Genomic DNA, 25,592 nt, shown 5'->3' with positions numbered 1-25,592 from the left:
CCCGAGCTCGCGGGGCCGGCGCGCGGGGCGCACGGGGATCCGGGGCGCACGGGGACCCGGGGCGCGCGGCTCCGCGCCAGACCCGGCGGGCGCCCGAGGGGGGCGCGGGCGGCGGGCGCGGCGCGCCGAGGGCCGCGGCGCGCGGGGACGATGTGAGGCCGGCGCGGCCCGCGGGCACCATGCAGAAGGGCATCCGGCTCAACGACGGCCACGTCGCGTCCCTGGGGCTGCTGGCGCGCAAGGACGGCACGCGCAGGGGCTACCTGAGCAAGCGCAGCTCGGACAACACAAAATGGCAAACCAAGTGGTTCGCGCTGCTGCAGAACCTGCTCTTCTACTTCGAGAGCGACTCGAGCTCGCGGCCCTCCGGCCTCTACCTGCTGGAGGGCTGCGCCTGCGACCGCGCGCCCTCGCCCAAGCCGGCGCCCTCCGCCAGGGAGCCGCTGGAGAAGCAGGTGAGGCCGCGCCCGCGGCGCTCGGGGCTCGGGGCTCGGACTCGGCTCGGGCGCGCGGCGGGCCGGCCACCCCGCGGCGGGAGGCGGCGCAGGGACTGCGGGGGTGCGGGGGGTGCGGGGGGCGTGCGGGGGCGCGGGGGGCAGGCTGCGGCCGCCCTTCACCCCCGGCGCGGCGGGAGGGCTGAGCCCAGGGCCGGCGGGGAGAGGAGAGGGGTCTGGGGCGCACGCGCCGCGGACGCGGACCCTCCTCAGGCCCCCTCCCCCCGCAGCCCGCCTGGCCCTCGCCGCGCCGGCCTGGGCTGGTCCCCCCCGCGCTCGCGGAGCAGGGGCGCCCGCGCAGCCTGGCCCCGCGCCGGGAGCCCAGAGAGCCTGCGCGGCTCCGGCTCCGCCGAGGTGGGGGTGGGAGCCGCAGGGGCGGTTCGGTGGCATCCCTGGAGGTGGGACCCAGCCTGCTCCAGGCCCAGAGCCGCGAGGCGAGGGCGAGGGCGAGGGCCCCCTCCGGCTGCCCGCGGCGGGGCCGGGCTGCGGCAGAGGCCGGGACAGGCGGCGCTCGCCTCCCCCGCGCGCCTCCGCCCGCGCGCCGCAGTCCCCGCGCGAGGATGCGCCCGGCCCCGGCCTGTGCCGCGCCAGCAGGGGTGCCCGCCAGCAGGGGTGCCCGCCAGCAGGGGTGCGACTGTCCCTCCGCGCTGGGGGGAGGGGCGCCTGCGGCAGGGAGCCGAGGGCCGGCTTGGGGACGGCTTGGGGAGCCTCCTCACACGTGCCCCGGATGCCCTGCAGCCGGGAGGGGAAGCCCCAGGCCGGAGAGGCCAGGACACCCCGGTAGGGCCCAGGGTCCTGTGAGAGGCTAGGATGCCCCAGGGTAGGGCCCAAGGTCCAGGGGCCCAGACGAGGCCCCTTGGCTGTCACCCAGAGCCGAGGCCACCCCACGGTGCCGGGGAGACCCCTGCGCCCTGAAACCTCTGCTGCTGGGGCGGGCAGGGAGTGGGGCCCCGGACACCCCCGTATGCTGGGACACGGTTTGGGGGCTGGTACGTGCGGAACGGTGGGGGGGGGGTGCTCCTTGGGGTGACCAAGCACAGGCTCGCCCAAATCACAGGTGACCGTGCGGCCCCTGGCACTCGGGGCGCGGGCTCACGGACAGGCCAGAGGGCCTGGCCCCTGCAGGAGCTGCTGCCCTGGGCCAGGGCACTGCTCGCCCCCCTGTGCCCTCCACGTGCCCGCTGAGCTCCTGGGCAGGGGAGGGGGCCGCCTGGGCGCCAGCACTCGGACTCTCGGGCCCCACGTGGCCCTGGGTGTGAGGTGGAGGAGACAGGCCTGGGCCTCGGCCCTGCCATGTCCTCTCCTGAGGGCTCCATGGCAGAGCAGCGCTGGCCTCTGCACCCTGGAGGGGACACGCATGCCGGCCCGGGGGTGCTCCTGGGGTTCAGCAGTCTGGGCGGTAGCTGCTGGGCAGAGGACAGGGGATGCCCAACCTCGTGACAGCCCCAGGCCCGCACCCCCGGCTCTTCTAGAGGCCAGAGAGGGGGTCACCCCATCCCCGAGGGCCAGGGGGCCGGGCCCAAGCCACTCCCAGGAAGGAGCCCTCAGCTCAGGTAGGAACCTGGGCACGGGGTTGGCGCCCCTCTGCCCAGGAGGGGCTGCTCCAAATCTCTGGCTTAGTCTCCCCGGGGCCTGCCCAGGGCCTACAGGAGCACCCGCAGCCTGCGCGTGCCCCCAGCGCTGCCTTGCTCCCCCACCCGACCGCGCTCGCGGGGTCAGACCTCCTGGGCGCGTGTCCCCGCGCAGCCGTGGTGTCCCCACGCAGCGCGTGCCTGGCTGGCTGGCTGTGACCCGCGTGCTCCCCACAGCACTACTTCACCGTCACCTTCAGCCACGAGAACCAGAGGGCGCTGGAGCTGCGGACGGAGGATGCCAAGGACTGCGACGAGTGGGTGGCGGCCATCGCCCACGCCAGGTAGGCCCCGGCCCGGCCAGGCAGCTCCCCAGAACCCAAGGGCCCAGAGTGGGGGCTGGGCCCAGCCTCCCCCGCTCTGCCCTCCACCCGGGCCGTCCCCAGGACCCACGCACAAGCGAGGCCAGGCGGCTTGGGCTCCGCGGCGCTGTCCAGGGGCAGCCCTGAGCGGCCCTGCCGGCTGCGGCCCAGGCGTGTCTTCTGTCTCAGGGCAGACCGGTTGGCGCCGGTTGTCCCTCTGGAGCTCCGGACACCGGGCCCATGTGCTGGACATGGGTGCTCTGGGGTGCCAGGAAGAAGCAGGAGGACCGGGCGGTGTACGGGATGTAGAGGCAGAGACCTTGCTCCGCTGCCCTGGCTGGACACACCAGTCGTAGGTGGCCAAGGACCCGGTGGGACGCTGCCTGGCCTCGGCTGCACTGTGGGTGGACGTGGTGGGCGTGTGGGAGGGACACTGAGTGGGGGACCCAGAACCAGGAGAGCAGGCCCACAGCGCCGTCTGAGGACCAAGCAGCGAGGGGCTGTCGGTGTAGGGCCCATGGGCCCCCATGGGGCCAACCGGATGGTCTCGGGGGCCTGGGGTGGTTGGACACCCCGGCCCTGGCGCGTGGGCCACCAGCACAGCCAGGGCAGGCGGGGGAAGGAAGAGGCAGACAGAGGAGCCGCCCCGGGGCCGACGGGGCGGGAGGGCCAGACCGGGCATCTCACCCGCGTCCACGCTGTCCGCAGCTACCGGACACTGGCCACGGAGCACGAGGCGCTGATGCAGAAGTACCTGCACCTGCTGCAGATCGTGGAGACGGAGAAGACGGTGGCCAAGCAGCTGCGGCGGCAGATCGAGGACGGGGAGGTGGAGATCGAGCGGCTGAAGGCAGAGGTGCGGCGGGCAGGGACATGCGCACGCGGCCCCGGGGACCCCGACGCACTGGGGCGGCTCCGAGAGCCCAGGGCCCGTCCCCAGCCCGGCGTGATGCCTGCGCACAGGGGACGGGGGGAGGGCCTGGCCGGGCTGGCCACCCGCCTCAGGCCCCATGGGCGCTGCTCTGGAGCAGGACGGGCCTCTCTGTCCACGACCAGCGCGGGGTCCAGGCCAGGGGTCCCTGCCCCAGGTCGTGTGCTGCGGTGGTCAGGGTGGTTAGGGCGGTCAGGGCAGACGGGGTGGACGGGCCACAGGCAGGAACCTGCTTGGGCACTGGCTGCCCACGACTTCCCTGGGGAATGGGTGTGTTCGAAAAACGAGGGACTCCCCGAGTGTCCACGTGCAGGTGTGGCCTCTGCACACAGTGGGCCTCAAGGGGAGACTCCAGGCTGTGGTGCCCGGGGGGACACGGAGAAGCAGCCGGACACAGGCCCCAAGGAGGCCTCTGAGCCAGCAAGTCCGCGGTCACCAGGCGCCAGGATGGGTGGGGCGGGGCAGGGCAGGGCAGGGCGCTTGCGGGAAGCTTGCTGGGGACTAAGCGCTCTGGGTGGGCGGTGGGAGAGGCCCAGGCCGGGCCCACATCCTCGGTCTGCGCCATGGACAGGGCGGATCATGGTGCTCACGTCACCACCTCAGTGTCCAGAGCCAGGCCGGCTGCTGCTCAGGGAGCAGGGGCCATCTCAGATTCAGGCTGCAGGAGCACAGGTGGGCACCTGCAGCCAGGGGACACCCAGGAGCCAGCCCAGCTGCCCAGCCTGGGGGTCCCGGCCCAAGCTGGCACCACCATCTGGCACAGAGGGGCCTGGGCACTGGCCACGCTGCACGCTGACCACACTGCGTGCTGATCCACCACGGCGGCCAGCCTCCGGGCCTGCGCTGACCTGCGCTTGCGTTGCAGATCGCGGCCCTGCTCAGGGACAATGAACGCGTCCAGTCCACCCAGATCGTCACCCCCAACGATGAAGACAGTGATCTCAAGAAGATTAAGAAGGTCTGTGGCGCCCCCCTGAGAGCCTCTGGCCCCACGGCCGGGCCAGGCCAGTCCCCGCGAGTCCCCTCGTGCAGACACCCTGTGGCGCCCCACTCGGCTGTGGGCCTCAGCAAGGAAGACTGGTCCCGGCTGAGGCCCCGCCGGCTCTGGCCTGTTGGGTGCCGAGGGGCAGATGTCCCAGAGGTCCCAGGCCTGCTCAGGGCTCTGTGGGTGTGCGCGGGCAGCTGGCGAGACACAGGGCGGCGGCCACCTCGGGTGACAGGTGGCCACTCCAAGCAGAGGCCAGCCTGGCCCAGCCCGGCCCCCTGCCAGTGTGGGCTCAGCCCTGTGGGGCATGTCCAGGCCTCCCCAGCCCCTGCCCACGTGCGCCCCTGCCCCGCAGGCCACCTAGAGACCAGGCAACGGGGTCTGCTGCCCTGGAGCCCAGGGACACCCCACAAACAGCTACCTGATTCGCTGCACCCCGCCCACGTGGCACTCGCTCTCCATCCAGACGGGCTCTGAGCAAGACTCGTGGCCCCAGGCGGGGGACGGGGGTGGAGCTGGCCACCCGGCCTGGCCGTCTACACCACTGCCTCGTGGGAGGCCCCAGGAACCGCTCCATGGCCCGGCTACCAGGCAGCAGAGGGCGGCCGGGAGGCTGCGTTCCCGGCGGGCCTGGCCAGGGTGGCCAGCCGTGCCCTCCCGACGCGCCTACCCGGACAGCCGAACCCTTCACCTGTGGCGCAGGCCTTTGACCCCGCCCTCTGACCCGCCCTCCGACCCCGCCCCGCCCTGCTCCCGCAGGTGCAGAGCTTCCTGCGGGGCTGGCTGTGCCGCCGCAAGTGGAAGAGCATCATCCAGGACTACATCCGCTCGCCGCACGCCGACAGCATGCGCAAGCGCAACCAGGTGGTGTTCAGCATGCTGGAGGCCGAGGCCGAGTACGTGCAGCAGCTGCACATCCTGGTCAACAACTTCCTGCGGCCGCTGCGCATGGCCGCCAGCTCCAAGAAGCCGCCCATCACCCACGACGACGTCAGCAGCATCTTCCTGAACAGGTGCGCGGCGGGGGCGGGAGGCCACAGGGCGGAGCCCCCAGGGTCTGGGCCACACCCCACCACGTTTGCTTGAGCCGTGGGTGCCCACCCGGGACTCAGCTGGGGCGGCGGCACCCCCGCATCCGGCAGCGCCCGGGGATACCCCTGGCCGTGGGGGTGTCCCGGCCTGGGGGTGTGGGCAGCGAGGCTGACCACCACAGCCGGTGACCCGCTCCACCCGGTGGCGGCAGCACCGAGAACCCGGCTCAGAGGGCGGAGACATCCGCTTCCGGAGGGGAACGTGTCCCCTCTCTGCCAGCCTTGCCCGCCAGGTGGACGGACCCGAGGCCCTGCGGCCACCCCACAGGCCTGGCAAAGCAGGCGCCCAGGCCGAGAGGGACCAGCCAGCACCCCGTGTGGCTGGGGAGCAGAGTCGGGCCGGGGAGGGAGGATGCAGGTCACGAGGCGGTGGGCTCAGCCGGGCCGGTGCCTCCCACGGGCGCTCCCTCTGCACACGTGGACAGGGGACACGGCCGCACCCGGGGGCGCCCAAACCCCGCAGTGCGAGGAGCAGCGGGAGCACCAGGGGCAGCTCCCCAAGCCCTCCTGTACCCCTCACCCTGGGAGGCGCGGCCCAGGGGCCTGGGGGCAGTGGGCAGGGGTGGCCGCCTGGGGAGCGCACCCCTCGTGTGCACTGGGAATGTGCGGGGGGCGAATAGACTTGGGGGTTTCCGTGCTTTTCCCAGTAACGCACGCAGAGGCTGGGGGAGGGCTCTGCACCGCCTCTGAGGTCCCCGCCGGCCCTCCCAGCTCACCCCAGCTGCAGCTGTCCCTCGGTGTCCCCCCAGCCCTGCCCTGCGTCCCGGGGGCAGCCCGGGGAGGGGGGGCGCGGTCCCTGGGCTGGGGAGCTCTGCCCGCCCCGTCTGTCTGAGGGTCTCTTTCAGGACAGGGCCCAAGCTCGGCCCCGGTGGTCCACAGACAGCCTCGCTCTGGAAGGGGGTCTGGGGGCGTGGCGGAGGGCAGCCCCCCCTCACCCGCGCTTTCTCCTCCAGCGAGACCATCATGTTCCTGCACCAGATCTTCTACCAGGGCCTGAAGGCACGCATCTCCAGCTGGCCCACGCTGGTGCTGGGTGAGTGCGTGCCAGCTCTGCCAGCCCCGCGCCCGCGCCCGCAGACCCGGCGAGGGGAGGGCTGGGACACGCAGCGAAGCTGTGCCGCGGGGGGAGGTGGCGTATTTTTAGCTTCTTACCCACTTTACGGAAAACACCTGTGCCCGCACTCGAGCACATCTGGAAAGCCAGGAAAATAGAAAACGTTTCCAGTACCCACCACGCTCCGCGCCCAGGAGTCGCTGGAAACGCCGCGGGGCTTCCTCCCGGCTTACCCTGGGCACGGACTCGGGGTTCCCTCGCGTACACCCCCCAAACACACGCACAGACCCGCCTTTCTCCCCGCCTGCCCCCACCGTGTGCCCAGCCCCCCCACCCGGCCCCCCATTGGTTCCCTTGGCCGAGGTGCCAAAGGCCGGTTCCTGGCAAATGGGCCAGAGGACTCCTGCGCCCGCCTCGCCCCGCGGCCCCCCAGCCCGCCCGCGCCCTGGCCGGGTCTGCGCCCGCCACCGCCACTTCCCCGGGAAAGCCGAGAGCGGGCGCGGGGGCAGGCCTGGGGCAGGCACACGCGCCTCTGGGGGGGAGCGGCGAGGTCGGGTGGTGCTGACCCCTGGGGCGGCACGAAAAGTGCGCCCCCTTGTGAAAATGGGGTTGTATGCAGGGGTGCCAGTGCACCGCTGAGCTGAGGCGCCTGGGCGCGGCAGATCGGCGGGGGCGGCAGGCGGTGGGAGATGGGGGCATCCCTAACGCCGGTGGTGACCTGTCCGAGGGGCCTTCTGGGAGGGGGGCTTCTTGGGGAGCCTCCTTCAAGCCGTGGGGAGCCAGGCGAGGGGCGGTGCAGCCTCAGAGGCCTTGGCAGGGCGGGGAGCAGAGCGCCCTGCAAGGTGACCTGAGGCCGGCGGCTTCACCCCATCTGGACGCCCCCACCAGGGCGGGCCCCCGCTGCACCCCCTCGGAGTCCCAGGCAGAGGTGCGGGCGGAGTCCTCGGCCGGGCTGGCGGGGGCCCGCCCGGCGGCGCCTGCGCTGACCCCGGCCTCCCTCCAGCTGACCTGTTCGACATCCTGCTGCCCATGCTCAACATCTACCAGGAGTTCGTGCGCAACCACCAGTACAGCCTGCAGATCCTGGCGCACTGCAAGCAGAACCGCGACTTCGACAAGCTGCTGAAGCACTACGAGGCCAAGCCCGACTGCGAGGAGCGCACGCTGGAGACCTTCCTCACCTACCCCATGTTCCAGGTGCGGCGAGGCCGCGCAGGGCTGGGGCGCGGGGGCGGGGGCTGACCACGGCCGCCAGCCCCTAGGGCAGCCGGCTGGGCGGGGCTCCGGGGCGCCACAGGGCCTCCTTCCCAGGCCCGCCGCAGGGCTTGTGCCCAGAGGCCCCCGGCCCCTCCGTCAGCACCCCCATCGCTGCTGCCCCTGTCCCTGTCCTGCTCATCGTCGCCCCGCCCTGCCCCGCTGCCCTGCCTGCTCCCCGCCGGCCCCGCCCTGACGCCCCCACTCTCCTCCGCCCGACCCCCCAGATCCCCAGGTACATCCTCACGCTGCACGAGCTGCTGGCCCACACGCCGCACGAGCACGTGGAGCGGAACAGCCTGGACTACGCCAAGTCCAAGCTGGAGGAGCTGTCCCGGTGAGCAGGGCGGCTCTGCGGGCACGGGGCTCGGGCAGGCTTCCGAGGGTCCCCTGCACCCTTCCCCGCGCGTGGACGGTGTGGGCGCGCGCCGGCGCTGGCCGCCAGGCGGGGCAGGCCCGGGACCCCCTAACCCATCGGCTCTCGGGTCGGCCCTTCCCCTGCCCTTCAAGGCTGTGCCGCGGCGCCCCTGCCGGGGTGGGGCGGGGCCGGCGCATCCCGCACCCTGAATGAAGCCCAGCCCGTGGAAATGGCCAGAACCAGCCCGCCCCTGAGCCGCCGGGGCTGCCGGCTGCTCCACAAACGCGCCACTGCCCGACAGATTGGGAACAGGCCCCTAAGAGCGCGTGGGCGGGCGCGAGGCCCGAGCAGGAAGGGCCCTCCCGGAGGCGCCAGGACGCGGTGCCCTGCCCTGACCTGGGGTCCCGCGCACGCAGGATCATGCATGACGAGGTCAGCGAGACCGAGAACATCCGGAAGAACCTGGCCATCGAGCGCATGATCATCGAGGGCTGCGAGATCCTCCTGGACACCAGCCAGACCTTCGTGAGACAGGGTAGGCCCCGGGGCCGCAGTGGGCGGCACAGCTCAGGGACACGGCCCGCCAGCTGGCCGCCGCGGGCTTACCCCACGAGCACCGTGTGTGCAGTGCACGTGCAGCGTGCACGGGGGCGTGCGGGCAGGACGCCACCCTGGGGACCTGACACCCACATCCCTGGAGGTCGCTTCTCAGAGTCCCCAGGCCGTGGGCACCTGGGCCTGCTCCTGGGCAGCTGTGTCCTCTGTCCACCCTTCCCAAGGCTGTGCTCGGGGGAGCGCTTCTCTCCCCAGGCGGCCCGGGGCCCGCCCAGCCCAGGCAACACCCCAGCTCCCCGCTGGAAACCACCTGAGGCCCTGCCTCGCGGCAGGCAGCAGCCACGGTCCAGCACGGGCCGCACCAAAGCTGCCCTCCCCTCCCGAGTGCTGGGACCAGTGGGCACCCAGCAGCCCGGTCCCGCCTGGCAGCAGCACCCGGCACAGTGGGGACGGCAGGGACAGGTGCAGAGCGGCGGGTGGCGCTGCAGTTGGGGGGCTGACGAGATGGGGCTCACGGGGCCGACGGGGAAGGGCTGAGGGTGGCGACCGGGAGCCACCGGCGGCCCGACCCCAGCTGGGGACCGGGGTGGGCGGGCCGCAGGCGAGGGCTCCTGGCGGTCACCTCGGGCGGCGCGAGCTGGCGGCGCGGGCCGGGCGGGCTCAGGGCTCTGCTCACCCCGCGCAGGCTCCCTCATCCAGGTGCCCATGTCGGAGAAGGGCAAGATCACCAGGGGCCGCCTGGGCTCCCTGTCCCTGCGCAAGGAGGGCGAGCGCCAGTGCTTCCTCTTCTCCAAGCACCTCATCATCTGCACCCGCGGCTCGGGCGGGAAGCTCCACCTGACCAAGGTGAGGGCGGCAGCACCGGATGCCCGCCCTGCCCCCACCCGCCGCGGCCTGCGCCAGGCGGGCGACGCGGGACCCAGTTCCCTGGGAGGCGGCGCTGCGGGAGCGTCCTGGGTGGGGCCACCTGCCCCACGACCCGTGTGCACGCGAGTGTGGTGTGTGCACAGGGTCCACCTGCACATGTGTGGCTGAGTGCACGTTTGCACGCGCACAGGTGTGTGTTTGCACGTGGATGGGTGCACATGTGGGCGGGTATGTGGTTGCATGTGCACACGTGTGCGGGTGTGCGTGGTTGTGTGTGGTTGCGTGTGCGCATGGATGCTGCCCTGAAGCCCCTCCCGCCCCCGCCCGCTCCGGAGCGAGCCCTGACAGGAGCCCCTTGCAGAACGGGGTCGTGTCCCTCATCGACTGCACCCTGCTCGAGGACCCTGAGAGCACCGAGGACGAAGGTAGGGGTGGAGCCGCCACGTGTGTGTGGCCCAGGGAGGGCAGGTGTGGGGACCCCTTCTTGGGCCTGTTCCTTGGTGGGGGGCTGCGAGGCCCCACAGCCTGCTCCCCTGGGGCAGGGACCCCCGAGGGCTCAGGACTGCCCCCCCCCCGCCACGCAGGAGCCGCTGAAGCCCCCACACGCTGCTCCTGGACACGCACCGTCCCCTGTGGCTGCCGCCCTGGGTTCCCCAAATAACAGCTCCCGAGAGCACGACTTGCCAGCTCCACAGCGGTCACCCAACCCCGGGAATTCAGGGGCCGTGGGGAGCCCTGGGCGTCGAGGCCTGCCTCCCACGCCTGTCCTGGCCAGGTCCTGACCCCAGGGGCTCCAGGGGCCCATTCGGGACCCTCCCCCTACCCCGCCGCTGGGCCCCAGCGGTGCTCCGTGGCGGGCCCCTCAGGAAGGCACCTGCTGAGGCCAGCAGTGGGGCCCCCCAGCACCAGGGGCCACGCGCACCCGCTAACTCCGTATTTTGCAACTGGAAGCCAAAGGGTCTGGTCAAGATGTCGACCACTTGGATTTTAAGATCGGGGTGGAGCCGAAGGACTCCCCGCCCTTCACAGTCATCCTCGTGGCCTCGTCCAGACAGGAGAAGGCGGCGTGGACCAGCGACATCAGCCAGGTGGGGCCTCTGCACACGCCCCGTCGGCCCCTGGACCCCGGCCCGCGCCCTGCCACGCCCACATGCCTTGCGCTGCGCGGCCAGGGCCTGCGGGGCAGGACCCAGGGGGCAGGGCGGGGCCTGCCCGCAGCCGAAGCTGACGGCCGCCCCGTCCCCCACCCCGCAGTGCGTGGACAACATCCGCTGCAACGGGCTGATGATGAACGCCTTCGAGGAGAACTCCAAGGTCACGGTGCCCCAGATGATCAAGTAAGTGGGGCCCCGGGCTCAGCGGGCACAGACACCCCGTGAAGCTTCGCCGAGACTCGGGGGGCTTGTGGGACGTGCGGGCCTCACCCCTGCATTGTCGGCGAAGGCGCTGTCTCGCCCTTCAAACGCAGCAAGACGAGCCGTTGCGCGTTTTCTTCCTAACTTTCTCTTCCGAATTCAAAGTGAGAAACCTCAAAACACAGCGAAGAGCGAAAGCTCTGGTCCAGGGCTGTGCTTGAGGCGCCCCAGAGGGGGTGTGGGGCACCCCCTAAACCGCCAGACCTCTGCTCCTGGCCTTGCTTCCTACCTACCAGATTCTGGCCTCCGTCCAAAGCTGCTGACCCCACACACGGTGCCCAGCGCCCGCCCAGAGCCAGCACGGGCGCCCACGGCTCTGCCCCCCCAGCCCCCACCCTGGACAGCGACGCCTCGTTCAGCCGAGAGCCTGGGTCGCACTGGGAGGGCAGGTCAGAGGAGGCCAGACCTGCCGTGCCCGGGGCTGGGTCCACCCTGAACCCACCTTGGGCCAGGGCTGGGGTACCCACGCGGCTCTGTGCCCCCAGACATGCCCCACAGAGGGCCCCGCCGTCCCGCCCCCTGCACTGAGGGCTCCTGGGTGGAGTGGCCAGTGGTCGTGGCCGTCTGCCCGTTTTTGGCAAAGAACGCACATCGCGGGCCACGGGCAGCCCAAAGCCAAGTCACCCGCGGGAGGAAAAGCGGAGACATTCCCCGGTGCTGGTGTCGGGGACACAACCCCCCGGTCAGAGTGACTGCGCCGAGGACCCGGCCCCAGGCCCAGGTCTGCCCTCTCTGGGGGCCCCCTCTGGGGCTCACCCTCGGGGCGCACCTTTAGGAGAAGGCAAGGAGCTGGCGGCAAGAGCTCCGGGTCAGTGGAAGCCCAGGGACTGCCTGGCACGGCCCCCAGGAAGGGACAAGGGAACCGCGTGCGGGCGAGGCTGTGGGAGAGGCTGTGCTCGCTGAGTGTAGAGGAGGGTGCGCTGGCAGAGGGGCCGGTGCGAGCCAGGTGCAAAGGAGGGATCCGCCCACAGGCTAGCTGGGGGCAGCAGGCCCAGGCGGGGCGCAGGGGCGGGAGCGGCCTGCCCCTGCCCCCACCCCTGCCAGCCCCTCCAGCTCCGCAGGGCACGCATGTGCCCTGGCCGGTGAGGGTGAGCTTGTCCGCTTGGGTCAGCCTGAGGGCTGCTTGGGGCTCTGAAAGCTTGGAGGCGGGTGTCAGGGGCTGTAGGGCAGGCATCACCCCAAGCAGCTGACTGTGACCCCACAAGGCAGGCATAGGAGGGTGCTCAGTGCCCAGGCGGCCCTGCACCCCCCGTGCTCTGCTCCCTGCTGGCTGTGTCGGGCGGCTCCTCCTCCCTCGCCCTGGCTGCTGCTTACACCGAGCGCGGAGCCGGCAAGGACCCGGCCGGTGTCAGGGCTCCCCAGTGGCCGCCCCATGGGGTGTGCCGGGGCACGCGTCCGGTGGACCAAGGCCCTGTGGCCTCGGTTGCTGGGGGCCCTGGGAGTTCCCCACCAGCCTCGGCCCAGTGCTCGGCCTGCGGCGTCCTGGGTGCTGGTTTTATAACACGAAGAGGCGCCAAGCTCATCCCGGTGCCCGGCGGCCCCACCGCAGGCCCGGGACAGGCAGCCCCAGGGGCACACGGGCCAGTGCCGGGGGCTGGTGCCCAAGGGCAGGTGGGCTCGTGCCGGGCCGGGCGGGCCAGTGCCGGGGTGGCGCCGCCAGGTCCGAGGAGCCTCACGGCTCGGGGCTCTGGGCGGCGGCTGGAGGCGGAGCCGGGCCGCTCCTCCCGGCCGCTGTCCCTGGCCGCTGTCCCGCAGGTCAGACGCCTCCCTGTACTGCGACGACGTGGACATCCGCTTCAGCAAGACCATGAACTCCTGCAAGGTGCTGCAGATCCGCTATGCCAGCGTGGAGCGGCTGCTGGAGCGGCTGACCGACCTCCGCTTCCTGAGCATCGACTTCCTCAACACCTTCCTGCACTCCTACCGCGTCTTCACCTCGGCCGCCGTGGTGCTGGACAAGCTCGTCGCCATCTACCGCCGCCCCATCAGCGCCATCCCCGCCAGGTGGGCCCCGCCTCCGGCAGCCAGAGCCCGGGGCTCCCGCCCCAGGAAGCAGAGGGGGAGGCAGGGGCTGCCCCCTGGGCCCCACGAGAAGGGGGCCCCGGCTCCAGTGCGAGTCAGATGAGGGCAGAGGCCCTGGCCAGCTCCACCCAGGATGGGCCAGCTGGACCCGGGAGGACCCAGAGATGGCCGCTGGCGGCGGAGGCGGAGGGGCGGGTCTCACCAGGCCACTCTGCACCTCCCTGTCTGAGCCTGGGCAGTGGGCAGGTGGGCGTGGCCCTTCCCTCCTGTGCCCCCCTGCTCCCACCTGCGGCCCTGGCCAGGCCGCAGCCTGGCGTGGCTACTGGGAGCCCGGGGTCTAGGGCAGCCCAGCCAGCACCGCGTGGTCACTGCAGACCAGCCGGAGCCTGAGCTCAGGCTGAGGGCCGGCTCAGAGCCTGAGTTCGGGGGGCTTTGCCAGCAGGGGCGCCCAGACCCTGCTCCGAGTGGCTCCTGGAAGGCCAGCCAGGCCCTGCCCAGCGGGACACACGTGGGGGGCAGATCCACCCAGGCTGCCAGCAGGAGGCCAGCTGCAAAGCTGGACACAGGCCCCATGGCCCCTCCCGGAACTGGGGGAGGGGCCGCCGGCTGTTTACCCGGCTGCCGGCCTCGGCCCTGCACCGCCCACCCACCCCCAGCTCAGAGCCCCACCGCCTGCTCCCCCAGCCTCCCAGGCATGACGTGGACCAGAGTCCCAGCTGCAGGGCTGTCCGGGGCCGGAACCCCGAGCCACACGGAGCCCCCGGCCTGCGGGGTTCAGGCCACCTGGGATAGGGGCGGTGGGGGCAGGCAGCTCTGCTCACTGCTCAGCCCTTGTCTGCTGAGCTTCCAGGGCCTCTGCCGCGGGCCTGGGCGAGGAAGCCGGGGCCCCTCCAAGCCAAGACCTCCCCAGCACGCAGCTCCCGGGCCCGGGCCAGCGCCTGCACCCCCGGCGGCAGCGGGGCTGACCCTGCGCTCCCCCCAGGTCACTGGAGCTCCTGTTCGCCAGCGGCCAGAACAACAAGCTCCTGTACGGGGAGCCCCCCAAGTCCCCACGCGCCACGCGCAAGTTCTCCTCGCCGCCACCCCTGTCCATCGGCAAGACGTCCTCCCCCAGCCGCCGGCGGAAGCTCTCGCTGAACATCCCCATCATCACGGGCGGGAAGGCCCTGGACCTGGCGGCCCTGGGCTGCAGCCCCAACGGCTACACCAGCGTGTACTCGGCCATATCGCCCTTCAGCAAGGCCGCGCTGGACCCTGGCAAGCTCTACGTGTCCAGCAGCCTCGCCAGCAAGGTTCCGGACGAGGGCGAGGCGGCTGCTGAGAGGCCCGACGACCCCTCGACTCTCAGCAAGCAGAGTGAGTGGCCGCCCCCGCCCCCTGGGCTGGGTCCTGCCAGGCTGCTACGGCAGCTGGGGAGGGCCTGGGGCCCCATGGGCCCCCAGCAGGAGGCCTGGGAAACCGTCGGACAGGCTGGTAGTGCAGTCTGGGGCCGAGGGGGAGCCCAGATGGCGGGGTCCCCGCCTTGGCGGTGCCTCCTGCGGGCCTCCGCTTGTCTGCCGCTGCCGCCGTGCCAGGGTCACGGTCTGCTCAGGCCAGGGCCAGACGTGAGGGGTGGCGCTGGTAAATGCTGGGCTGGGGTGCAGAGGACGGGCTGCCGGCCGCCAGCAGGGGCGGGAGGCTCCGTGAGGGCCCAGCCAGCTGGCTGTTCGCCGGGCGGAGGAAGGCCGGAGACAGGGACTGAGGACAGGCGAGGGCTGCCGCCCGGGGCCGCACCACACTGGCTGCAGGGGGGTGGCCTGTTCTCAGGGCCCCGGCTGGTCCCGAGGGCCCTGCCGGCCTCCTGAGAAGCGGGGCCATTCCCCGCAGGCTCGGAAGTCTCCGTGAGGGAGGAGTCGGACAACGAGCAGGCCCCGAGCGACGAGGCCGAGGCGGAGGCCTCGCCCACCAAGTCCCCCACATCGCCCAGATCGCTGAAGGGCAAGAGCTCAGGTACTACCAAGCGCCGGCCGGCAGGGGCCCTGGCTTCGTGAGCGGCCCTACGCCGGGGCCTGGCCACGGGTCCGGGGGCACCGAGCGGGCAGCACCGCGGCCAGGCCGCCCCCCAACGCACGGAGGCCTGGGGCCCTGCATCGTGTCTGCTTGGGCGGGGCAGGGCCGGGGCCCCGTGTTTCTAGTAAGGGAGCAGACTCGAGAGCTGAGCGCAGACACCCCCTAGGCGCGTCCTGCGGCCCAGACTCCCCAGCTGCCTGGCTGCCACGGGGGGTGTCCAGGCCGCCCCCACCCCCTGACCCAGGAGCCGGCACCAGCCCCCGCAGCCCAGGCACTACCTCCACCCCGGCTTCTTGCCGCCGGCCCGGCCCCCCCAGGACGCCCGCCCTCTGCTGCTCCTCTCCTCCCTGGCCCCCTCCTGACGTGGGCACCGGCTCCCCGGCTATACCAGGGAGCTGAGCTCAGAGGGCCGGGGCGCTGGCCGAGTCCCGCAAAGGGGAAAGGCCCCTAAGTCCACCTCCCCCCGGCTGGGCTCCGGACAGGCCAGGGTCCCCCCGCAGGCCCGGGTACTCGCTCGGTCATGAGCCGGAGGGCTGGGGGGCAGAACCCTCCGCATGATAGGGGATCCGGGACTCCCTGGCCGGCAGCACAGAGCGGGTGGCCCTGCAGGGACCTCAGGGCCACCGCCCAGCCCACCCACTGCCCAGGTGCAGCCTGGGCCCAGCCCCGACTGCCGGGCTGGGCCAGCAGGGCTGAGGCTGCTCCAACTCTGCAGAGTTCCCGCTCTTTTCCTACAACAACGGCGTCGTCATGACGTCCTGCCGGGAGCTGGACAGCAGCCGCAGCGCCCTGTCGGCGGCCTCGGCCTTTGCCATCGCCACGGCGGGGGCCAACGAGAGCACCCCCAACAAGGAGAAGTACCGGCGGATGTCCTTGGCCAGCGCAGGTACCGGGTCTCCGGCTGGAGCTCAGCGCCCAGCACCCCAGGCCCTGCCAGTGCCGCCCCTCTGCTGCTCCGGTGGAGCCCCCTCCGCAGTCTGGGCCCTGCGGGAGACGTGGGGCTCCTGCCATGTCCGGAGAGGCTGCCAGAGCCTCCCGCAGCCCCTGGAAGGTGCGCGGCCCGGCAGGTGTGCCCAGGGCCATCCTGAGAGCCGGTGGGCGGCTGGGACGTCTGCTCGCAGGCACACGGGCGCCCGCACCACCCGGGCTCGGCGGGGTCGTCAGGAGCGGCCCCTGCTTCCTGTCCTCACGGCCCCCACTGCACCCCAGGGTTCCCCCCCGACCAGAGGAACGGAGACAAGGAGTTTGTGATCCGCAGAGCCGCCACCAACCGCGTCCTGAACGTGCTGCGGCACTGGGTGTCCAAGCACGCCCAGGTGGGCAGGGCTGCGGCTGTCAGCCCGGGCGGGCGGGGCCGCGGGTGTCCGGTCCAGGTGGGCGGGGCCTCCAGTGTCCTCCGGCCCAGGTGTCAGGGCCGCTGTCCACCCTCCCGCCTCGGCCTGCAGCCCCATGTCCTGGCCTCGGGGTGCTGGGATGGAGGGACTGTCCTGCCCACTCCCCTTCCTGGGGTCTCGGCCCTCTGGCCTCCAAGCAGCCGTGAAGACCTGGGATGGCAGCCAGAACCCAGCCCCTCCCACAGGACTTCGAGGCCAATGCCGAGCTCCAGGGCAAGGTGATCGGCTTCCTGGAGGAGGTGATGCGGGACCCGGAGCTGCTGACCCAGGAGCGGAAGGCCGCGGCCAACATCATCAGGTCAGGAGTGGGCGGCCCAGCAGGGGCAGTACCCTCTCGGCAGCCCAGCCTGCGGGGGCCGGCCGTTGCTCCGCTGCCCCCCCCAAGGCCACGGCTGCCGTTCCGCCTGTGTCCAGCCACTCACCTGGCAGGCCCCACGCAGGGCAGTCCCAGCTGCTGTGTCTGAGCGGCCCGGCTCAGCGCACCGCCTGTGGGGCCTGGGTGCAGACCCACCGCTGCCACACCCGTCCCCGGGCTCAGAGAGCACCTGCTGGTTCGAATTGAGCTAAATTGCCCCAAACTGGAACTTCTTCCTCCTGCCCAAGTGGCCTCTCTGGGCAGAGGCCAGGGCTCCAGCAGGCCCCCTCAGAGCCTCCCTTCTGCTCTGGGCATGGGTGAACAAGCCCCCGAGGGAGGCTGGGGAGGTCTCCTTCTGCCCGCCCCCCCCACAGGCTGCCCCCACCTGCCCCCCAGAGGGGGCCTCAGCCAGCAGGGAGGGTCCAGGAGCGGCCCCAGCCCCGACCCCAGGAGAAGCCAGGCGTGGGAGAGCCGGTGCTAAGGGCCCGCTGAGCGGAGGGCCACGTGGGCGGCAGGACGGGCCACGGCGCCTTGTGTCCCCTAGGACGCTGACCCAGGAGGACCCGGGTGACAACCAGATCACGCTGGAAGAGATCACACAGCTGGTGAGCGCCCTGCCCTCTCTGTCCGGGCCCGCCCCTGGCCGCCGGGCACAAGGTGCTGCGGCCTCGCTGCTGGGGGATGGGGCAGGCCTCGTCCAGTGCTGCGGCCTCCCTGCCCACTGCAGACACAGCCACACGTGCCCACCACTGCCAGCACCCCCCCCCCACCGCGGCCACGGCCTCTCCCAGCACAGGCCTAGCGTCACCACGTCCTTCTCCTCGCCCGGTGCCCATTCCTGTCCTGTCCCCTCTGCTGCTGCCCCTTGAGGACGGAGGAGCTTCTTAGCCACATGCCCTGGGCACCCTGTGGCCCTGGGCACCCTTAGCCGCGTGCCCCGGGCACCCTGTCCCATCCTCCAGACAGGCGCTCCCGAGGGATCAGCCAGCCGCTGCTGCCCCAGGGGCCAGGGTGGGCTCAGGGCATGGTCCTGGGGGCCTCTCCAGGTGGGTGCTGTGCTCCCCGGGCCCCAACACCCCAGAGCTCCAAGCCTGGCAGCCAGGGGTGCAGGCAGACTAACCCCTTGGCTCTGCCACTCAACGTCCAGTCTGGCCGCCTGTGCACAGGCCCCAGTGCGGACGTGGGGTCTGGCTCTTCCCCCGACCCTGGGAGGAGTGGACCCTGCCGTGTACCCCACCTGCGCCCCACACTCCTAGCCCGAGAGCCCGCAGAAGAGCCGGTTCTCCTGGACCTGAGCCGGGACCTGGGCATGCCCCCATGTCCCCAGACTGACGTCGGGGCTGGGGCTGAGTCCAGGGCAGGGGCCCACTCACCACCCATGGCGCCTCCCAAAGGGCCTGGAGTGCCTCCCTCCGGGGCTGAGGGCCACTTGTCCCTTCCGGAGCCCCACGCTTGGGCCGCCCAGCCCTGCCCTCCTGGCCAGGCAGCGGGCATCGAGCGTGAGGCAAGATCGGGTCACGCCACGGGCGGGGCGAGGCCACCCACCCCTCCTAGTCCCTGCCCCCTCCTGCCCGGGGTAGGTCCCTTGGTCCCGGCCTCTCTTGGCCAGATGCTTCAGCCTCTGGGCTCCGGCCCAGGACCAGCTGCTGGGCACTCACACTGGCTGCCACCCCGCCCGTCCTTCCTGGCAGCTGCAGCCGGCACCTGCCTGCACTGGCCTCTGCCTTGACCGCTCCTGGCCCAGGGACTGTGTATGCCAGCCCCACACGCACACGCGGGCACACAGACACATGCACATGCAGGCATGCACGGGCACACACATGCACAGACACACGTGCACAGGTACAGGCAGGCACGGGGCCCCCACTCTCCTGCCCTGACCAGGGGCTAGAGCCCAGCGCCAGGAGTCTGCTTTCTCCAGTGTCTGGCAGGACCCCCAGGGCTCCAGCCCCCCAGAACCAGGGGTTCCCCAGGGCGCCCCTGGGCCTGACCCACACCCTGCCACAGGCGGACGGTGTGAAGGCCGAGCCCTTCGAGAGCCTTTCTGCGCTGGAGATCGCCGAGCAGCTGACCCTGCTGGACCACCTGGTCTTCAGAAAGATCCCCTACGAGTGAGTGCGCCGTGGGGCCAGCACCTGCGCGGGGCCCTCTTGGGGCACAGCAGCGTTCCCCACACCGCCCCAGAAACTTCTCCAACGCACGCTGCCGTTCTGGAGGCCCAGAGGGCACAGCGGGGGGACAGGGTGTGAGCCCTGCAGGGCAGGGACCGCCCGCGTTGGCATCTGTTAAGTCTCTCCCCGAAGGCAGCACACCTGCAGTTGGAGGAGCCCCCCGGGGCCCCGAGATGCCAGTCTGCCCCTTGGTGGGAGGCAGCCCTCCAGCACACACCCCAGTTTCGCCACTGAAGCCCCCCAGCAGGGCGGGCTCTGGGAGCACCCCGTGAGCATGCAGGTGTCCAGGCTTCACCAGCGGGTCGACCCCACCCCACCGGGGAGCCGCAGCTGTCTGGCCTGCTCCTCTGGGGGGCCGGCCCCCTCCGACTGGACGCCCCAACGGCCACCCCGCTGCGGACGAGAGGCTGGGCGAGCTCCGCCGACCTGACCGAAGCTGACCGCCCGCGCCCCACAGGGAGTTCTTCGGACAAGGCTGGATGAAGCTGGAGAAGAACGAGAAGGCCCCGTGCATCATGAAGACCACCAAGCACTTCAACGACGTGAGTGGCCTCCCGCCCTCCCCGCCCCAGGCCACAGCCCTGTCCCCTGCGGCCCAGCGCGGCCGGCGGCTCACCCTGGCCCGCCCCGCGCCTTGCCCGCGGGCCTGCAGATCAGCAACCTGATTGCCTCCGAGATCATCCGCAACGAGGACCCCGGCGCGCGGGCGAGCGCCATCGAGAAGTGGGTGGCGGTGGCGGACATCTGCCGCTGCCTGCACAACTACAACGCGGTGCTGGAGATCACGTCCTCCATGAACCGCAGCGCCATCTTCCGGCTCAAGAAGACCTGGCTCAAGGTGTCCAAGCAGGTGGGCGCGCGGCCGCGGGCCTTGCCGGGGCTTGGGGGGGCAGGTAGGGGTAGGGGGGTGGCTTTGGGGGGAGCAGGGCCAGGGGAGTGGCGTGGGGGTGGGGTGCCAGGGAGGGAGCTGGGGGGTGGGGGGAGGTTGCCTTGAGGGGGAGGTGAGGGGTGTGTTGTGGGGCGGGGCTCGGGGAGTGGGGGGCCGGGAGAGGTGGGGGGCAGGGGCCAGGGCCAGGGAGGCACCCCTCCGCAGGAGGTGGGGCTGCACGAGCTGCCACCCAGAAGGAAGGAGAGTGAGCGGGTCCGAGATCAGGCGAGGCCTGGGCAGGCCCGCGGGGCCACAGGCCGTTTGCCGGGGCGCCCCCTGCCACAGGCCGTTTGCCAGGGCACCCCCTGCCGGCATTGAGCTGTCCGTGTGCTGAGTTGGGGGCCGCTGAGCCGCAGGGCGCTCTCTTCTAAAGAACTGGGGCCGAAGCTGCCTGTCTGCTGGTGCCCGGCTGGCGAGGCGGTGGCCGGTCTCCCCGCTTCACACACCAGCGGCTTCAGCACGGAGGGGCCCACCCAGGGGCCCCCGCTTGGCTGGTCCTCCCGACAGAGTCCTGCCGGGGCTGCTGTCAGCGCAGGAGGTGGGAGCGGAGGCTGGGCCGGCGCGGAGGGTGAGGGCAGGCGGTGGGCTCCGTGCCCGCAGCCCGGTGGAGCACGCGGCGGGCCAGCGCGGGCAGCTAACCCTCCGGTTCCTTCCAGACGAAAGCTCTGATTGACAAGCTCCAGAAGCTTGTGTCCTCCGAGGGCAGATTTAAGAACCTCAGAGAAGCCCTGAAAAAGTAAGTGTGTCGCCGCCAACCAGGGCCTCGCGGCCCGTGGGCAGCTCTGTCTGTGCATGTGTCCCCCTCCCGCGGCCCCCGCCAGCTCCCACAGGAGCCCAGCTTCGGGGCAGGCGCCTCCGGCACGGCCGGAAGAGCAAACATCTTGCTGTTTCTAGCATCGAATGTCTTAGAATCGAGGTGCCCGTTTAGGGTGACTGGGTGTCCCTGACTTGAGAACCAGTCATCAAAGCACGTTCCTGAACAGCCGTCCTGGACCCAGGGCAGCACTTTGCCAACGGCAGCCGCTGTGCCAAGGGCGGGGCCACGGCCTCCCGGCCCGGGTCAGCCAGGGAACCTGCAGGGTGCCCACCCCCAGGCGCTGCCCTCCACCCACCCACCCCTGGGGCCCCCAGTCGGCACAGTGTCCCCCAAGGGCCTCCCCGAGGACAGACCCCCTGTCCTCCCCACAGGCAGCAGGGCTGGGTGCCCGTCAGCCTGAGGCCACTTGCTCCGGGGCCCTGGGCAGCACCGGCCATCAGCTCAGCCCGGCTGTGGCGTCCTGCTGCCCCAGCGCACAGCGGGTCGCCCTCAGCACTCGCAGCCACTGTGGGACCACGGCCAGCCCCGCTCCCCGCTGCCCCCAGACCTCAAAGAGACGCTGGCCCAGGTCCCACGGCACACAGGGGGCCGCCTCGCCCACCACCACCTCTGCCCAGGACAGGACGAGCCCTGGCGGCCGCCCTGCACCTGGCCCCGGCCCGGCCCCGCCGTCCCTGCCGCCTGTGCCACTGTGGCGGCCACCTCCACCGTGTGTGTCCTCAGCTGCTGTCCCTCCCGTCTGGTGTCCAGTGGGGACACAGGGACAGGGTGCTGGGTCACCTGTGCACGGCGCCCAGTGTGTCCCGTGGGCATGCGTTGTGTCCTGCACACGCATGTGGCACGCCTGCGTGTGCCGTGTGCACTGTGCATGGTGTGTGTACACGTGTGTGCATCTGGCACGTTGGTCCGGGCGCTGCCCCAGGCCCCTCCCTAAAGGCAGCAAGGGGCAGTGGGCGCTGCTGGTGAACCGCCCGCCGCACGCGCCCAGCGCACTCCTGCCTGGGGCTCCCTGGGGCTCCCTGGGGCTGCCGGGCCAGCGGGCGTGGCTGTCCTGTGCCCTCGGCTGTGCCCCAGGGCCCTTCCGGCTGCTTCTCGGCAGGGCTCGATTCCTCGCGCCCCACACGGCCTGGACGCTCAGCCTCGCAGCCCAGGGCGCCAGGCGTCCGCGCTTCCAAACAGCCTCCCTGGAGTCAACTTGCTCTGCCGCCAGGTCCCTAAATTCATGAGCAAGAGGCTGGCGGCCGAGTGGGCGCTCTGACGCGCCTCGTCTGTGTGAGCCAAGGGGCGCAGAGCCCCCCAAAGGGACCTCGCCCGGGGCCCTAGCACCGGAGGCGCCAGAACCAGACACAAACCCAGGGCGCCCGTCCCCAGCGCAGGCAGCAGCGGGGCCCAGCCGGGCGGGGGCGGGGACACGGGCTGGCGGGGTGCTGGGGCTCGGGACGGGGGGACGCGGGTGGGGGCTCGGGGCAGGGCTCGGGTGGAGAGTCGGGGCGCAGAGGGGGCCTCCCGGCTGAGGAGCCCCAGGCCCCAGGGCTGGCCCTCAGACCCGACCCCACCCCTACCCCCCGCCCCCCCGCGAAGCCCCTCACCCCCTCAGTAGAGGCACCCAGGGGCCCAATCAGTGCTCTCCCTGCTTGCCTCCAGCTGCGACCCCCCCTGTGTCCCGTACCTGGGCATGTACCTCACAGACCTGGCCTTCATCGAGGAGGGGACCCCCAACTACACGGAGGACGGCCTGGTGAACTTCTCCAAGATGAGAATGGTGGGTCTCCCCCCGCCCACCCCGGCCCGGCCCCCGGCGGGTCTAGCCAGCTCTGGGCGACTTCATTTGTCCACTCCTGCCTGTGACTGTCACTCCCGTGCCCCCCGCCCCAGAGCAAGACTGAAACTGGAGAGGATGCGGGCGGGGGTCTAGCACCCCCGTTTCTGCTCTCAACCCGGGGGCTCTGCCTGTCGGGTTTGCGCAAGAGGTGGCGGCACCTCTGCGCGACGGCGTGCCAGCCCCTCTGCCCTACACGCAGTAGGTGCCAGGTGCTTTAGCTGCCGCTGGGGCTGTGTAGGGGTGCACTGCTTGCACCCCAATCCAGTGCCATCTCTTCTCTCAAGCACGGGGCATGGCCGACCTGCAGACACTGGGCAGCCAGCACCCCGGGGCCAGGAGCCCCTGCCGCCCTGCCGGGACCCTGCCCACGCTGGCGTGCCCGTGACGGGCGGCGCACACAGGCCCGAGTGGGCGCCCCCCCACACCGTGGGGACAGCACCAGGCGGCGACAGCTTCCCGAGCACCTTGTCCCCACAGATTTCCCACATCATCCGGGAGATCCGCCAGTTCCAGCAAACCGCCTACAAGATCGAGCACCAGGCGAAGGTGGGTGGCGCCAGCACCCCGACCTGGGGGGGCACCACAGGGGGTGAGGGGGGAACCAGCACGGCAACGGGGGGGATAGAGGGCACTGGCACCGCAACAAGGGGGACGCTGACCCCACCAACACTCTCCCTGAAGGCCCCTCCTTCGCGGAGCCCCATCACACCGCATCGCAGGCGGTGGGGGAAGGGCTGAGCCACAAGACCCCAGCGCAGGCGGCCGGGAGGGTGTGGGCAAGCGCCTGGTGCCACCCACTCGGGGGGCTGTCTCCCACAGGGGTGCCGAGGCTCCCGCTGAGAGGCAGAGACCCCGTGTGGGGGGCTGGTGCGGCCGCGGGCCCTCATGGGGAAGCCGGGGCAGCTTACAGGGCCGGGCCAGCCTGCATGCTGGAGAGACTGCTCCCGGCGGGCGCCCGCCAGTCCTGTCCTCAGCCCTGCGCTCGGGGGTGACTGGGCTGCCTCGCTCCGGGGTCCAGGCCCCGCAGAGCCCAAGAACAGCCCGAGCACCCTCTGCTGCCTGGGGACAGCTGCGCCCAGCGAGCTCCTCCCCGGAAAGGGGGCGGGAGGCGGGAGGCGGGGTGGGGGTGGGGGCGGCCCTCTGTCCACCCCCCCAAGCCCCGCAAGCAGCAGAGCCAATTCTGCAACCTGGCCCTCACAGCGGCTCTGCCAGTCGCCCATAAAGCACAATTTTTGGGGCGCTCCTGGGCCTGCCCCATGGCTGACCCCAGCCGTGCCCAGGAGGGGAAAAGCCGGGCACCATGTCGGGAGGGTGTCCCCGCCTCCGGGGCGTGTGTGGACATACAATGGGCTGTTGACTGCACGCAGCTGAACGGAGCCAGGAAGGCGCGGAGCTGGCACCGGGCATGGCCCTCCCTGGCCCCTAATTCCAGCGGGAGGGACGTGGGGAGCACAGGGGCCCTGGCCCGGCTGGTCTTTGGGCCGCGGCCTTCGCCACGCCTGCTCGGGCTGCTGTCCCGGCGGAGGCGACGCCCCACGCCCTCTGCTCAGCCGCGCCGCGGACACCAGGTCTTTCATCCCTGCCCGCCCGCGCTTCGCGGCCTGTGGTCAGGCGGGGCTGCCCGTGCGAGGCCAGGCCACCACCGGCCGGGGAGCCGCGGGCACAGCGCCCGCCTGACCCGCCCCCCCCCCAGGTGACCCAGTACCTGCTGGACCAGTCGGCGGTCATGGACGAGGAGCGGCTGTACGAGTCCTCCCTGCGGGTGGAGCCCAAGCTCCCCACCTGAGCAGCCGGCGCCTGTACCTGCGGCGCGGCCGCCCCGCGCTTCTCCAGAGCCGCCGCCCGCCCCCAGCCGGACCGCGCCCGCCCTCCCGCCGCCCGCCGGGCTCCCAGCATGTTCGTGTCGTTGTCTCCTGGGGTGGGGGGTGGGGGCCGCACCCTGACGTCCGGCGTGGACGACCCTTCCCGCTGGTGGCCACGCCCCGCCCACGGCCGCTTCTCCGCCCGCCCCGCGCGTCCAGCCCGGGCCCGGCCGCTGCTGCCCAGCGTGCCCCGGGACGGCGGACGGCCAGGCGGGGCGGGCGCGGCCGGGGTGGTGGCCGGGCCGGCGGGCGGCCCCCCGGCGGCCGCCGGGCAGAGCCGAGGGCCGCCCGCGCCCGCCCCGCCGAGGCATGCCCGCAGACGGACAGCTGCGCCGCAAGCAATACCTAGTGGTGTCCAGCCGAGTCACGTCCTAAAGTCCTTCAACTTACAGCTTGTTTGGAAAAAGAAATTACCATTTTTGTAAAAATATATGTTTCCTGATTACCTCTTGCTAATAAATCTATTCTATCTCAGGGTGAACCGTGAGCCTGGTGGGTTTCACTGGTGCTCGCAGGGCCGGGCGCGGCGGAGACTCCGCCCTGCCCGCCCGGCCTCCATGGGCAGCTCCCTGGCTCCGTAGGGCAGGGCGCCGTGGGCCTCCGCCGGGCCGGGACTCCTGGGGGAAACCGCTGGCGCCCCCTGGGAAAGAGGAGCAAAGATGGGCACCTTGAAGGCTCCGAAGAGACAGGCTGCAGGAGGCCAGGCCCGGGACAAGACCGCCAGGAGCCGGGGTCGCTGGTGGAGGGCCGTGGGGCAGGGCCCGCCTGGCAGAGGAGAGGCCACCCAGGTGCGGGCAGCTGGGCACCCTTGCAGGCCCAGCTGCCAGGCCTGGGCAGAGGCCGCCTTCTGCCCAGGATGCCCCCGCTGCCTGCGCTGTGGTCTGGGACATGGAGGGAGGGCGTCCCTGTCTGCCGCCTGCCCCCTGCTTCACCTCCCCAAGCCCCAGTTTCTTCATCTGAGAAGTGGGGCGAAGCCAGTCTGTGATCACACGGCAGAGAGCCCAGTGGCACGTGCACAGCCTGGTGCTGAGGGTGAGCTGACGTGCAGAGAGAGGGCAGTGTGTGGGCGCTGTGCCCTGCCCGGCGACCTCGCCCCCACCTCAAGGCTGGAGGTGCCCCCTGACAGGAGGGGCTGGGGGGCTGGGCAGCGCCCCTGGGGTCATGGGTGGGCGGGGACCGGGAGGTGCAGGAGGAGGCCGGCGACACCCACCACACTGGGGCCAGCCTGCCCGGCT

At 71.9% G+C, this 25,592-nt stretch overlaps 1 protein-coding gene across 1 annotated transcript; it reads left to right on the top strand.

Annotated features, from left to right (window-relative positions):
• Positions 1–179: 179 nt before the first annotated feature.
• RASGRF1 (Ras protein specific guanine nucleotide releasing factor 1) lies at positions 180–24,329 on the top strand. The gene is made up of 27 exons (XM_037511394.1): positions 180–455; positions 2,303–2,409; positions 3,136–3,283; positions 4,224–4,316; positions 5,103–5,356; positions 6,388–6,467; positions 7,492–7,685; positions 7,970–8,079; positions 8,517–8,635; positions 9,341–9,501; positions 9,884–9,947; positions 10,474–10,610; positions 10,777–10,859; positions 12,693–12,941; positions 13,942–14,315; positions 14,826–14,948; positions 15,724–15,894; positions 16,218–16,324; positions 16,588–16,700; positions 17,302–17,362; positions 18,765–18,868; positions 19,386–19,470; positions 19,581–19,778; positions 20,513–20,592; positions 22,318–22,435; positions 22,973–23,041; positions 24,189–24,329. The coding sequence occupies exons 1-27, from the start codon at positions 180–182 to the stop codon at positions 24,279–24,281; spliced, it is 3,771 nt and encodes a 1,256-aa protein (XP_037367291.1). The 3' UTR covers positions 24,282–24,329.
• The last annotated feature ends 1,263 nt before the right edge of the window (positions 24,330–25,592 follow it).

This window comes from Talpa occidentalis, unplaced genomic scaffold (genome assembly GCF_014898055.3).
Source record: "Talpa occidentalis isolate TD23 unplaced genomic scaffold, MPIMG_talOcc4v2.1 talOcc4.14, whole genome shotgun sequence".
Lineage (NCBI taxonomy): Eukaryota > Metazoa > Chordata > Mammalia > Eulipotyphla > Talpidae > Talpa > Talpa occidentalis.
This window is presented reverse-complemented; position numbering and strand designations above follow the sequence as displayed.